Source organism: Lynx canadensis, chromosome B4, assembly GCF_007474595.2.
Source record: "Lynx canadensis isolate LIC74 chromosome B4, mLynCan4.pri.v2, whole genome shotgun sequence".
Taxonomy (NCBI): Eukaryota; Metazoa; Chordata; class Mammalia; order Carnivora; family Felidae; genus Lynx; species Lynx canadensis.
The window spans coordinates 6,611,159-6,625,407 of record NC_044309.1 but is presented as its reverse complement, the minus strand read 5'-3'; the positions used below and the strand labels follow the sequence as shown (position 1 = coordinate 6,625,407).

Genomic DNA, 14,249 nt, shown 5'->3' with positions numbered 1-14,249 from the left:
GATTGTACAACCATTTCAAGTCATGTTTTCAAAGAAGTTTAATGACGTGGGGACATGTGCTCTCTGCGGAATGGTCAACGAAACGTGAGTTTCTAAATTCTGCCTGCACTCAAACGCCACAGAGAAGCCGTCAGGAGGGGATACTATACACCCAAAAATGGTTGTGCCTGGGTGTTAGAATTACGAGTGATTCTAATTTGTTCCGTTATAATTTTACTTTCCTAGATTTCTGCAGAGTGTGCGTGTACCTTTTGTGGGAAGGAAAAAGTAAACGTTGTTGGAAAAGGGCAAATGGGATGTGTCATTCGCCAAAATAAATACGTTTTGTAGTCGCCTGGGTTAAAAAAGGCTTGTTACCTGTCTTTCTAAAGTAAGGTTTAAATCTGCCACTCATCCAGGTGGCTTTCTTTTTGATATTTATAATGTTACCCTTGAGTTCTATTTGAAGTGATGGATTCGGTGCGTTTAAATCGATGCCTTATTTGACAGTCCTCGGTGACCTTTTGATAGTGGCTGGTCTGGAGAATGCGTGGAGCTAAATCCCCACGAAGTCATAAAAAACTTTAGCAAACTTTTCCCCCTTTAATAAGTATCAGATAAGCCATTGATACTTGACTCATGTGTTAACAGTCAGTTTTGTGGACTTTTTTCCTCTTCCCTTCCCAGAAACACTTGATGTCTGACTACCTTTTTGAGTTGGAATGATTTCCCTGAATGTATAGATGAAAGAAAACAAGAAGTGATTTTAGTGCGATGCACATAACTTAGCTTATTAGATCGCTGCTTCTTTGAAATTAGATCGATACAGAAATGCCGCATATTCTATACAAACCTGCTACATCACAGCGTTTGTTATAAAGTATCTGTGCAGGCTCATGGGGAAGCTGTTAAGTCTCTTTGTGAAATTCCCTAGGTTTTAAAATTCCTGTGTCCTCTTTTAACTAGCTTGCTGGCGTTAAATTAAAACGTTTTTAAGACAGGGGCACCAGGGTGGCTCAGTCGGTTGACCATCCTACTTCGGCTCAGGTCATGATCTCGCAGCTCGTGAGTTCGAGCCCCGAGTCGGGCTCTGTGCTGACAGCTGGGAGCCTGGAACCTGCTTCGGATTCTGTGTCTCCCTCTCTCTTTGCTCCTCCCCTGCTGGCACTCCCTCCCTCCCTCTTTCTCTCTCTCTCTCTCAAAAATAAATAAAACTAAAAAAAAAAACAAAAAAACTTTTTTAAGGGAGCCAAGAATTGATGGGTATATAGGACATGTTCCAAATTCAGATATAGTCAACTTTGGCCTGTCTGTGCTGTGGGCTAGCTGTACTCTGTAAGACGACAGCCAATAGGACTTATAAATTAATTAAAATTAAAATTGAGATCCACGTGTGGCTGGTGGTTACTGTGTTGGACCATGTAAGGTATGGAAAATTCTATTGGATCTTGCTGGTCTGCAACTAATTCAGATTAGGTAAAAGCCCCTAATAAATTCCTCGTTAGCTTTAGGATAGTACCTAGTGAGTGTCCTTCCCTGCGCATCTTCGTCCTAACAAGACTTTGCTTGCCTTATGCTAAAATTAGTTAACGTTCTCTGAATACTCTCCAAATGATTGGAGGAGGCAGAAAAGAATTTACAGGGGGAGGATGCTGATTATATTAAATTTCTTTCAGATAAACGGGTAATATGAATGCAGCAAATAAACCATTACCACTTAAAAAAAAAAGCCTTGATAGATTCATAGAACTTTAGATTTGAAGTTCAATTAATTAATTTTGGGGGAGAGAAGGAGTGAATTCCCTGGAATGAAATCCTCACATGTGTAGGGGAGGGGCAGAGAGAGGGGAGACAGAGAATCCCAAGCAGGCTCTACTCTGTCAGCACAGAGCCCGACGTGGGGCTCGATCTCATGAACCACGAGATCACAACCTGAGCTGATATCCAGAGTTGGACGCTTAACCGACGGAGTCACCCAGGCACTCCAGAACTTTAGGTTTCAAAGGGCCATTGATTTAATCTAATTATGCCTTCATGAGAAGTTTGAGGAACAGAGAGGTTAAGTAATTTGCTTAGGTCACACAGCTCGATAGTGACCTTATTCCTCTCCAAGTTCACTGTTCTTATCACTGAGCCAAAACAACTTTTGTGAGATGCTCCCGTTACTATAATTCTGTCGTTCAACAACTTTAGAGACAAGAAGAGCCAATTATGATAGGATTAATAGCTTTGCACCAGATCACAGGTGTATTATAAAAACAGGAAGTTACCCTTTAAAAACCCGGTTTTCTCAGCCTTCTTTTCACGTCAAAAAAAAAAAAAAAAGTTCTTTCATTAATAGAAAGTTTTACCGTTGGTCTTGAAGTTATATATATTTTAAGATCAGAATGAAATACACTTCCTTTTAAAAATAGCCTTTTGCGGGGCGCCTGGGTGGCGCAGTCGGTTAAGCGTCCGACTTCAGCCAGGTCACGATCTCGCGGTCCGTGAGTTCGAGCCCCGCGTCAGGCTCTGGGCTGATGGCTCAGAGCCTGGAGCCTGTTTCCGATTCTGTGTCCCCCTCTCTCTCTGCCCCTCCCCTGTTCATGCTCTGTCTCTCTCTGTCCCAAAAATAAAATAAAAACGTTGAAAAAAAAAAAATTTAAAAATAGCCTTTTGGGGGGGTTCGGGTGTTGTAGTCAGGAAAAGGATTTGCTTTTCACAATCCTGTTTTCATTTGGCAGATCTTCTGGGCCAGCTGTCACCAGTAAGATTGGCTCCCCCGACAGACTCCACTGGAAGTAAATTTCTGTGAAATGGTCTGTCATTCTCATAGTCGGCGTATTTTCCCCCCTAATTTTTATTTCCACGGGCACTGCCTAGGTCCCGTTAGTTGTGGAGGACTGGCTGTGGCAAATGAAGTGATTTCTTCTAAGAACCTGCCTTCCAGCTGTGACAAGATTGTGTTTTGTTAACGTTGGGGCTTCCTGGGCTGCATCTGTCAGATACGCCCTGAGCTTCCTTCCTTCTCTTCTCCCTTGCTGTCTTAGTTCAGACCTGCGCCCGCGTTGTTTTCTTTTCAGTCCTGTCCCTGTCTGTCCGTCTGCCTGGCATCCAGCTGCCAGAGCGACTTTCCTGGAACACGTCTGATCTTTTCACCCCCTGGAATGAAATCCTGACCACAGAGTGGAGCGCAGGGGTTCGGGTCCTCGCTCAGGCAGAACCTTCTCCTCTCGCTGGGGTGCGGCCCTGAGTTTGTTCAGGCAGCACCTGCTCAGGTCCTGCCTGACCATCATCTCGGTGATCCCGGCTCCCATGTCTTGCTCGCTGTGCTTCTCTGCGTCCGTGGTGTTTCCTGTCACTTACCAGCTTACCATGGCGGTGCGCTCTGTGCGGGCGGTTTGTGGTACTCTGTTTGCTCCGAGTGTCCCACCCCCGATACCTTCAGGGGCTCATCCTTCTGCCTTCCCAGTTCTTGGTGGTCCCCTGACGGACTCCAGTGGATCGCTGTGAGGGAGGCAGTGTTTTCCAGAGCGTGCCCCATCTGCCCCTCTCTTTGTGCCGTCTGGATGCCCCTGGAGTCGGTGGGCATTGTGTCCCTGTGTAGGTGATCCGGTGGTCTGTAAACTCACACACAAACTTCCATCGTTGCTAGCGGGTGTGTGTTTTAACCCTGTGGGCTCCCTGCATGTGTTCTTGAAGTGGGGGCGTGTTGGCAGTTGGGCACGTGGTGGGATGGCCGCGCTTGCTTGTTGACGTCATCGTTGGCAGTTGGGCACCCGGTGGGATGGCCGCGCTTGCTTGTTGACGTCATCGTTGACAGTTGGGCACCTGGTGGGATGGCCACGCTTGCTTGTTGACGTCATCGTTGGCAGTTGGGCACCCGGTGGGATGGCCGCGCTTGCTTGTCGACGTCATCGTTGGCAGTTGGGCACCCGGTGGGATGGCCACGCTTGCTTGTTGACGTCATCATTGGCACTTGGGCACCCGGTGGGATGGCCACGCTTGCTTGTTGACGTCATCGTTGGCACTTGGGCACCCGGTGGGATGGCCGCGCTTGCTTGTTGACGTCGTTGGCAGTTGGGTACCCGGTGGGATGGCCACGCTTGCTTGTTGACATTGTTGGCAGTTGGGCACCTGGTGGGATGGCCACGCTTGCTTGTTGACGTCATCATTGGCACTTGGGCACCCGGTGGGATGGCCGCGCTTGCTTGCTGATGTCGTTGGCAGTTGGGCACCTGGTGGGATGACCATGCTTGCTTGTTGACATCATCGTTGGCAGTTGGACACCCGGTGGGATGGCCATGCTTGCTTGTTGACGTTGTTGGCAGTTGGGCACCTGGTGGGATGGCCACGCTTGCTTGTTGACATTGTTGGCAGTTGGGCACCTGGTGGGATGGCCACGCTTGCTTGTTGGCGTCGTTGGCAGTTAGGCACCCAGTGGGATGGCCGCGCTTGCTTGTTGATGTCATTGTTGGCACTTGGGCACCCGGTGGGATGGCCACGCTTGCTTGTTGACGTCATCGTTGGCAGTTGGGCACCCGGTGGGATGGCCACGCTTGCTTGTTGACGTCGTTGGCATTTGGGCACCTGGTGGGATGGCCGCGCTTGCTTGTTGACATTGTTGGCAGTTGGGCACCTGGTGGGATGGCCACGCTTGCTTGTTGACGTCATCGTTGGCACTTGGGCACCCGGTGGGATGGCCGCGCTTGCTTGTTGACGTCGTTGGCAGTTGGGCACCTGGTGGGATGACCATGCTTGCTTGTTGACATCATCGTTGGCAGTTGGGCACCCGGTGGGATGGCCACGCTTGCTTGTTGATGTCGTTGGCAGTTGGGCACCTGGTGGGATGGCCACGCTTGCTTGTTGACGTCGTTGTTGGCAATTGGGCACCCGGTGGGATGGCCGCGCTTGCTTGTTGACATTGTTGGCACTTGGGCACTTGGTGGGATGGCCGCGCTTGCTTGTTGACGTCATCGTTGGCGGTTGGGCACCCGGTGAGATGGCCGCGCTTGCTTGTTGACGTCATCGTTGGCAGTTGGGCACCCGGTGGGATGGCTGCGCTTGCTTGTTGACGTCATCGTTGGCAGTTGGGCACCCGGTGGGATGGCCGCGCTTTCTTTTCAACACCTGAATTTTCTGCAGATTGCACCGGTGATTGCTCCTTCATTCCAGTGACATTAGAGATAGACCGGTGACTACTGCCATCCACTGTAAGATCCAGTCACGAGAGCTCGTGAGTCGCCCTGGTGGCCTCTTCTTCCACTCTCTGGTCTGTTGGGTGCAGCGCGAGGGGGACGAAATACCCAGGACTGTGGCTCCCCATAAATTCGTGAATCTGTGTTGTAATGGCGATTGGAAAAGAACTCTCCTAGGAGAATGCAGTTCTGCCTCTCATCGTGAGGTTATTTTAGCAACCTGATGTCGGTGGGGTAAAATTAGCCAGCCTCAATGTTAAAGTGCTGGCTTTGCCAATGCCCTCCATTTTAAATAATCTTGGCACCCATCTATCTGTTGAACGGATTCCTTTATTTAATCCTTCATTTAAAAAGATTATTTAAAGAAAAACACATCCAGTTTCTACTTAGGTTTAAGCTGTTCCCGTATGCACCCAAGTTTCTTGCACCGTCTGTCTTAGTTGTGCTGGAGGGCAGGATTAAGACTGCTTTGCCTTGTGTTCTCTGCCCCACACAGCGCTGCAGTGAGGGCGTGGTATTTACCTGTCCTTTATGTGATTTGTAAACAAACCACAGAAACCATTTTGGGTCTGGTACCCCGCCTTTTGACCAGGGCTGTCCTGTTTTCCTGGACAGGCCCGGCTTACATTGTATCGCTGGTCCTGACGTCTGCCCCTCAGACCACGTCCCCTCTCATTTTGCTCCAGAAAATACGATAAGCACCCTTGCTCGGAGAGTGTGGAACGAGTAAGAGATAATCTCCTAGTGGTTTACATTTGCCTGGTAATTTGTCATTTCATTTCCTATTCGTGTCCTTACCTTTGCACTAGCAAGATGCACAGATTGCCACTTGAGACCCAGCCTAGACAGTTTTTAGGTTCCTACTCTACGTTAGGTATTTTCTTTTCTTTGTATTTTGATTGAGAGGTGGCTCTGGAGTCCCCTCCCGTCACAGTGTCTGGCGTAGTGTTTTATATAAACAGGTGGATAATCAAATACAGCGGGATTAAATTCCAGCACCACGTACCTAGTGCGTTTCCCGTCTCCTCCTGTGAGAGCTTTCTGCCTTTTCCCCGCCTTTGCACAGATGGCTGGTACCCTTTCCTGGACCTGTAGTTTTGACAAAACCTCAAAATAATGTTACAGGAAGGTAAACTGAAGAGCACCAAGAGGGATGCGTGTATTCGTGTGTGCGTGTGTGTGCGTGTGGTATCCTTAAAAGGTATTTTACTGTATGGGAGTGACAAAATAGTCTGCTTATAGGTATAGGGGCGCTATCCTTTTCTTCATCCATCCTTGCCCTTTTGCCGATTTGAACTTCCATCTAGCTGTGAGATAAAAGCAGATGCTGAGTGAGTGAAAGATTTAGAAGCCCCACACGGCTGTGTCTAACCGTCAGCGGGGTCGGCGGCCGACCCCGAGGGGTATCGTGTCTGGCCCTTCCATGGGCTGTAACGGAAATGAGCTCAGTTGTAGGTTCTGCGAGAGGCGCCTGTAGTTCTCCCTGTTTTCCCACCTGTCGTCGCGGCATGCGAGTAAGTGAAGGCGAGCCGTGCTCTTGGAGGAAAAGTCTAATCGGTCAAAAAGCGCATTTGCGAACGTTGGCACTTTAAGTGGGTTTGGAAGTTCCGTGCTTGGGACACAGCAGACGTCTCGGAGGTTTGCCGCTTCACGGCATAGCGAGAGGGGAGCACAGGGGTGGGTGGCGGACTGTCTTGCCAGCCGTGCCGAGGTAGATTGGGGCTCCCTGTGTAGATGGTGTTGGTGAGAAGTGTGTTCGTCTCAGTGACGATCGTGCCCTATGGAAAACCGGTGGGTTTCACTAAGCTGGGACCTGTGTGTGGACTGCATGTAGATGCGTGCTCCTCAGTCTTTATTTCTGGTATTTTCTATCATCAACATTCCGTTGAGCCTGCGTGTGATAATGACAGGGCAACAGCGCTGATCAGATACTGTTATTTTTGGAGCCTTTATAAACCGAGGATAATCAAGAGCCTCTGATTTTTTTTTTCCTTTGTTGGTTGCCCTTAGGTGATCCTTCCTGCAGGATGCGTTAAGAGAAGAGGGACCCTTACTCGTTAGGCATGGAGAGCGGTTTGTCAGTTTCCAACATGCCAGACCCACTGTCTTCGCCCTTGGAGAGACAGCAGAGCTCAGCGAACGGTAATGGAGGGCTCGACTCAGGTAGGAGTTTCTTTTCTGGATCTGTCTGACCCCTTCGATTTAGTGACCCGTGTCTCCCCGAAGATGTTCGGGGCACAGCGGGGCAGACGTTCCTAGGTCTCTCACGTTGCCCGCTGCTAGGATTTGCTGTCCTGTTCGTCAGCCTGCGGCCTCTTGAAAGTTAGTGCAGAATCAGTATTCCCGATGCTGGACAGAGAGGGGCAGGTGACACCGGAGTGACGGATCGCTTCAGAATCTCAGTGGGTAACCCCGTAAATGTCGACGTTACGTTCATGGCATTTCAGACGCGGTAGCGGGCATTCCCTCGCTGACTCATTGCACACGGTCTTACGGTGCGCCACGTGCGGGTGGTGGTTTTTGTTCCGGGGGAGGCGGGGCTGGGGGCTCCCGAGTCAACAGTGAAATGCTCCGACTCAGAAGACGCAGCTCACTTTCGCTCAGAACTTCTGGACCGGAACCTGTCACGTGTGGCCACCACTGCAAGGGAGGTGAGAAAGCCATCCTTGTCTCCCACGTGCCCAGAGAGGCAGGAGAGCGGGTCCGCCCCAGCTCTGGGTGTCCCTGCCTTCTCTCCCCTCTCCAGAACCTCAGCATGTCTCTCCGAGGGCTCCCTAACGGGAAAGGAACTTAGGTCATGTGAGTGCGTGGTGAGGTCTGTCTCCCTTTAAGGAAACTAAAACCAGGGGGACAAAACAGAGGAGACTCGTAAATACGGAGAACAAACTGAGGGTTACCGGAGGGGGAGGGGGGATGGGCTACATGGGTAAGGGGCACCAGGGAATCTACTCCTGAAATCACTGTTGCACTAGATGCTAAGTAATTTGGATGTAAATTTAAAAAAAAAATTTTTTTAATGTTTGTTTATTTTTGAGACAGAGGGAGACAGAGCATGAGTGGGGGAGGGGCAGAGAGACAGGGAGACACAGAATCTGAAACAGGCTCCAGGCTCTGAGCTGTCAGCACAGAGCCCGACGCGGGGCTCGAACCCATGAACCGTGAGATCGTGAACTGAGCCGAAGTCGGGCGCTTCACCGACTGAGCCATCCGGGTGCCCCATGGATGTAAATTTTAAAAATTAAAAAAATAAGATTAAAAAAAAAAAAGGAAACTAAAACCAAAGCACACCAAGCCAAGCCAGTCTTTGATTGAATTTTAATATTTAATCAGTGAATTTATTAGAAAGCATGTTTTTCTAAATACTTACACAGGAATCCGTTTTAAAAAGACACTAGTGGTTTTTCGTTTTTTGTTTTTTTTCAAAGGATTGCTGTATTTGCATTACAGCAGCTTAAATAAGGGCAACTCAGCTGTCTGGATCTCGAACGTTTGCTCTGGTGAATTCATGTACAAAATGTTGATCCTGAATTCAGTGGGAGATTTGACCGTTATCCAGAAAAGTCACGAAGTTCGTCTCCATATTTTGATGACTGCGGTCAATGACAGAATTACAGATTGCTTGGTATCATCGAATTGATTACATTACATTTCTCAAGTTGTATCTTTATCTGCAAAAAATCTGGAACCCCCCTGAGATTATTGCCTAAATATGTTGAAAGATGTTAGCGTCTCCTTCAGAATCAGCCCAGTCCTCCACCCCCACCCCTTGTGATTTTTCTGTATGAAAGAAAGCCAGAGTGAGGAAACTTCCAGAGGCATAGTTGAGTCCTTGTCCCACAGCGGAAGTATGGAAATTCCTTCCTGAGGAAACTCCGTCCTATAGGCTTGATGTTCTTTAAGTACAAATACGCTTTGTAGAAAAGTCTGTCTTACGTTTCCTGAAAGGGGTTACTTTTCCACTTACGGTTCCCTGGGCTTTCACTGTGACTTCGTTGGATGCACATCTGATGTCTGTTCCTGCATCATTTCTAAAGGTGTGTTTTCAAAACTGTTTAAAAACCAACCGTGTGTTGGCTTTTCGTTTTCTTGTAGCTGCAGTAGATCTCTCTAGCTGAAGTAGATTTTGAAACCCAGCGGTAATAATAATACGGTGTCAGGAAAATTACTCATCCTACGTTTCCTTTGGGGTGATTCCATGAAAGGGAAGCGCAAGATTCATTCTGTCATTGGCCGCGGTGTGCTTGGGCCGAGCCCGTCACATGGCACTCACTGCATGGGGGCTTCCTTGCTCGTGTGCCATACGCGGCCTGATTTGTATAAGACGTCAAGATGTTTAAAACGAACAGTAGCTCTGGGGCGCCTGGGTGGCACATTCGGTTAAGCGTCCCGACTCTTGACCTTGGCTCAGGTCATGATCTCACGGCTTCGTGAGTTCAAGCCCCACGTTGGGCTGTGCGCTGACAGCATGAAGCCTGCTTGGGCTTCTCTCTCCTCCTCTGTCTCTCTCTCTGCCCCTCCCCTGCTCATGCACACTCTCTCCCTCTCAAAATAAATACCTAAACTTAAAAAAAAAAAAAAAGAAGTAGGAGTTCTGAGTGGCTCTGAATTATGTTAGCATTTGCAGATTGTGGTTCCAGAGTTTTTTTTTTCCCCTCGTATCTGACCCATCTGTCCTTTCTCCTTGGGGTTCCCGTAAGCTCTTATGCATGGGGGAGACTTACAGGTGGTGCCACAAAGGTGGACCCCTAAAGGAGAAATCAGTTTATGTATTTATTTTTTTAAATTTTTTAATTTTTTGCATGTGTTGATTCTTTTTTTGGGGGGGAGAAATCAGTTTAAAGCACGGTCTAATAGAACTCTCTGTGGCGAGCAGAGGCCGACTTGGGGAAGAAACTCACACTTCGACTGCACAGAACCTACTCCGGTATGAGTCGTCAGGAAGTGGATTTTCTCAAGCGGGGCCCCTCTGAGCTGTTGATACCTAAGACAGTTTCGGTGGTGGCCTCGTTGGAGGGTATCTGGCGTATCTGGTATCGGGCGTGACACGCTAGGGACAGCACATCATTTTGGTGACAAGGCTCTTCTGCCCAGAGGCGTTTCAGACGAGACTTACGGATCAGAACAGGAGAAGGCTCGTTCAGTGCTCCTCAGCTGGTTCTACGTTGACCTGGGACAGCTGGGGACGTGATCCTGAGTTCGAACTGTATGGCAGGCACTCACTTCAGGTCCTTCTGTACGTTGACTCAGTTTACCCTTCCATGACCCAGCGAAAGAGCTGCTTTCAGTATCCCCGTTTTAGAGAGGAGGCCACTGGACCACGGGGAGAAGTCACTTGGCCCTTGTGTTGGAGCCTGGATTTCACCGCAGGCATCCTGAGGCTCCAGATACGGTGCTCGGTGACACTGGGCTGTCCCTGCGCTTCCGTGCAGGGGGACGTCACCCTTGGCACGTAAATGCGACGTGCGTACCCCCTCTCCTCGCGCACACACACTTTCTGGGGTGCCGGCACCACCCAGCTTCTTGTCTGCTGGCCCCTCTCCCCACGTGTGATGTGACACGTGCCTGTACCTCCCCAGCACGTGACTACCCGTAGGTGCCCACAGCTCCTCTCTGCCCGCGCGACGGGGCCGAACCACAGAAGCCTCCGCCAGCTGCTCCCGGGGGGTTTTGATTTCGTGTTTGCCCGCCCGACGCCGAGTGGATGCCATTCCTCGTCCGGACGGTCCATCCCTCTGAACTGAGAACTCGAGCGCCAACCAGTGGACTCTGAATCTCACGAACAGCTTTGTCATCTTCCACGTTGCCTCTTTTCCTAAGGAAAGCTCCAAACAATACTCCGACTGGCACTCGAGTCCTGTAAATGAAACAGGCACGGTGTAAGAGTCCTCCTCCTTTCAGGAACACTGAGGACGTCAGCGGGATGAGCGCAGGGAGGTGAACCGAAGGGCCTCGCCAGCAGACGGAACGGACGGCATCGGCACGGGCTGCATAGAGAAGGTCGTGGACCAGAATTGGATTTCTGGAACTCTAGGCTTCTGCCGTGATAAAATTAAGCAGAGCAGTATGCTGGCGTGGTGATAAATAGACCCCTTGACGTTAGTTTTCCAGGCTGGCCAAATGTAATTTCCTGATGAGGTCTGTAGATAAAGCGGTGTTGTGCGTTTAGAACGGGCAGGCCTCAGAGTAAAGAGAATTAGGCTGGAAACGGGGGCTGGCTTTTTTTTTTTATTTTTTATTTTTTTTATTTTGGTGTTAGGAATACATTGAGTGGAGTCCCACAGGCTTTTCAACATTCTTATTAGAAAAATAGAGCTCTCTTACGCCTGGTGCTGGGAACAGGTGCTGTGTGACTCAGTAATGTTCCCTGTTAAAAAAAAAAAAAAACAACAAAAAAGCGGGGCGCCTGGGTGGCTCAGTCGGTGAAGCGTCCGACTTCTGCTCAGGTCATGGTCTCACGGTTTGTGAGTTCGAGCCCCGCGTCGGGCTCTGTGCTGACGGCTCAGAGCCTGGAGCCTGCTTCAGAGTCTGTGTCTCCCTCTCTCTCTGCTCCTCCCCCACTCACACTCTGTCTCTCTCTCTCTCTCTTTCTCAAAAATGAATAAATAGTAAAAAAATTAAAACAAAGGAAAGACCAAAAAACCCCTCTCTCTAGAATAGTTACTGTCCTTCCCAACCAAGCTGGGTGATTGGATAATTTTTATGTGTTTTCTTTCTTCTGAAAAAAATCTCTCTGGCCGCCTGGGTGGTCAGATGGGGGTGAGGACCTCTGTGCTCAGTGACTGTCCCCGCTTCCCTGGGGTCGTCCTGCAGCCGTGAACTCAGCCCTCGGATTGGTGTTGGCCAGCTGAGTTTCGTTCATCCTGTGTGTCTATTTAATGTACTCTGTGGAACTATTTTTTACACCTTGTGATGGTGTGACCAGACTATCAGCAGGTGAAATAGCAAAGACTTAATGCCTCCCTTTCTCTTCCCTTATTTATGAAGAACACCTAGCACATGAGAACGTGTTCTGTTAAGATTTTATTCACTTCAAACCTGCCGATACTCCTTTATTTGGGTAGTTAGCAGTCAGGGACTTTTAATAGTCAGCCTTGCAAAGGCAGCCTTATTTCAGACAGTGAAATCAAAACCCAGGACTTGATTACCTCAAAAAAGGTGTGTGAGCCGTTCGTTCATTCCATTTTTCACCGTCAAGTGGCTTGCACCTCAACGATCAGTGTTCCTTTTCTAGCTGTTATGAAATAAATATGTTGGTCGTGTAAGTAGCCTTCTGTTTTGTAGAACTGGATGGCCGCTAATGAGCATATGCCTGTTTTCTTTTAAGTTGTGAAATTTCCTTGGTGGCGTTTCATGGTCTGTTTTCATGACATCGTGGGGAAAAATGCTTCCCACTGGTGCCTTCGCAGAGGAGGGAGGTTGTCAGGGTTTCCCTGATAAAATGTTTACAGGCTTCAGAGGTTTATGAATCAGCTGTAAATATTTGCTCTGGGTTTATGAGACCTCCTCTCATAAACAGCGTGTGTGTTTATCTGTTGCTCATTGAAACGTCTTTAGAGAGTCGGCTGTTGGGGATGTGTGTGCCGGGGGGATGTGCCAGGAGTCACAGACTGGGAAAGACTTCTTGTAGGGGACCCTAAGTTTGCTGTGCGGTTTTATTGTCAAAACTACCAGTGCGGGACATAAAAGCTTTATTTTTTAAAATCCCATTCCAGATCTGACTTCTGGGTTCTTTTTAAAAGTATTTTGTCCGGGGGCGCCTGAGTGGTTCAGTCGGTTGAGTGTCTGACTTCGGTTCAGGTCAGGATCTCACAGTTCGTGGGTTCCAGCCCCGCGTTGAGCTCTGAGCTGACAGCTCGGAGCCCAGAGCCTGCTTCGGATTCTGTGTCTCCCTCTCTCTCTGCCCCTCCCCCGCTCATGCTCTGTCTCTCTCTACCAAAAATGAATAAACGTTAAAAAAAGTAAAAAAAAATTTAAAGTATTTTCTCTGGACTGCAGGAGGCATCAACTCTCCGAAGTGGTGTTCTTTTTTTTTTTTTTTCCCCCAAGTGTATTATTTTTGAGAGAGAGAGAGAGAGAGAGAGAGAGAGAGAGAGAATGGGGGGCGGGGCAGAGAGAGAGAGAGGCTGAGCCACCCAGACGCCCCTGAAGCGTGTTCTCAGGGGCTCACTTGGGAGTCACAGGGGGGACCTCTCCATCTCTTGGGAACTTGAACGAGCACCCGAGGGAGCATGAAAGCATCTATGGCCTGTGTATCGCGGGAAGAGAAACACGGTTTGTGATGAATTAAGGTTCGGCGAGAACAAAATGTGGGGTAGGATGTTCGCAGCCTAGGTGGGGGCTGTCGGAAGCAGGAAGCATTGCGGGGAGCCGCCCCAAAGCTGAGAAATGTGACCCACGGTCTCGCCCTCACGGCTGATTCCAAGTGACCGAGTCCCCAGGTCCTTCCAGGCGCGGTGATGGGGCCCATCGGAGCTCTGTAGGCCCAGGCACTGGCTGCGGCGGGCAGCTCCTGGGGGCCCCGTCTCCAGGCAGATGTTTCTGATGTCACAGAAGCGATCACCCCCCAGGAGGGCCCTTCCACCTTCGGGAGCTGTTCATTCACCCAGGGGCTCTGCCAGGACCTTCTGGATCTGAAGGCCCAAGACTGAGTATTATGCCCACGTCTTCCCCTCGCTGTGTCCTCCTGCAGAAGGACTCCAGGGGCTCTGCGCCCTCTGTTCTCCCCGAGCCTGGCTGCTGCCTCCCGCCTTGCCGGGTCGCCTGCATCTTCCCGCCTCCTGGCTTGGCTCTGGAATGTTCTAATGCTCGCCAACACAGAAGCCGGCCCTGGAGTCCGCCTTGGACCCTCCCGGAGGACGAACGGGTCGTGGTGGTGGAGTGGACGTGCCCCACGTGAGATCGGGCAGAAGGGTGACCAGGAAGGCGCCTGGGAGGCGTTCCGGCTCGAAACAGACAGCCTGGGCCGGCTCCGGCCTCTGCGGCCAGACAGTTGCGTGGTCCCGGTGGCTCCCTCGCCTTGCGGGGCTCCCGACTTCTCTTCCGTGAGGTGGGGGTGGTAGTAAGCGTCTGTCAGGGTTCTTGGAAGGACGAAAT

The 14,249-nt window shown here is 50.0% G+C and overlaps 1 protein-coding gene across 3 annotated transcripts in view; it reads left to right on the top strand.

Annotated features, from left to right (window-relative positions):
- Nucleotides 1-14,249, top strand: part of SFMBT2 (Scm like with four mbt domains 2) — a 227,004-nt gene that overhangs the window by 17,318 nt on the left and 195,437 nt on the right. The window contains exons 1-2 of one of the 3 annotated variants that reach the window (XM_030321063.1): nt 4,950-5,194; nt 7,167-7,319. In XM_030321063.1, the coding sequence (XP_030176923.1) occupies nt 7,220-7,319 (100 nt within the window). In that variant the 5' untranslated portion in view covers nt 4,950-5,194; nt 7,167-7,219. Of the gene's footprint in view, nt 1-4,949; nt 5,195-7,166; nt 7,320-8,405; nt 8,779-14,249 lie in introns of those variants that run through there. The other 2 variants (XM_030321061.1, XM_030321065.1) reach the window with 2 other exon arrangements.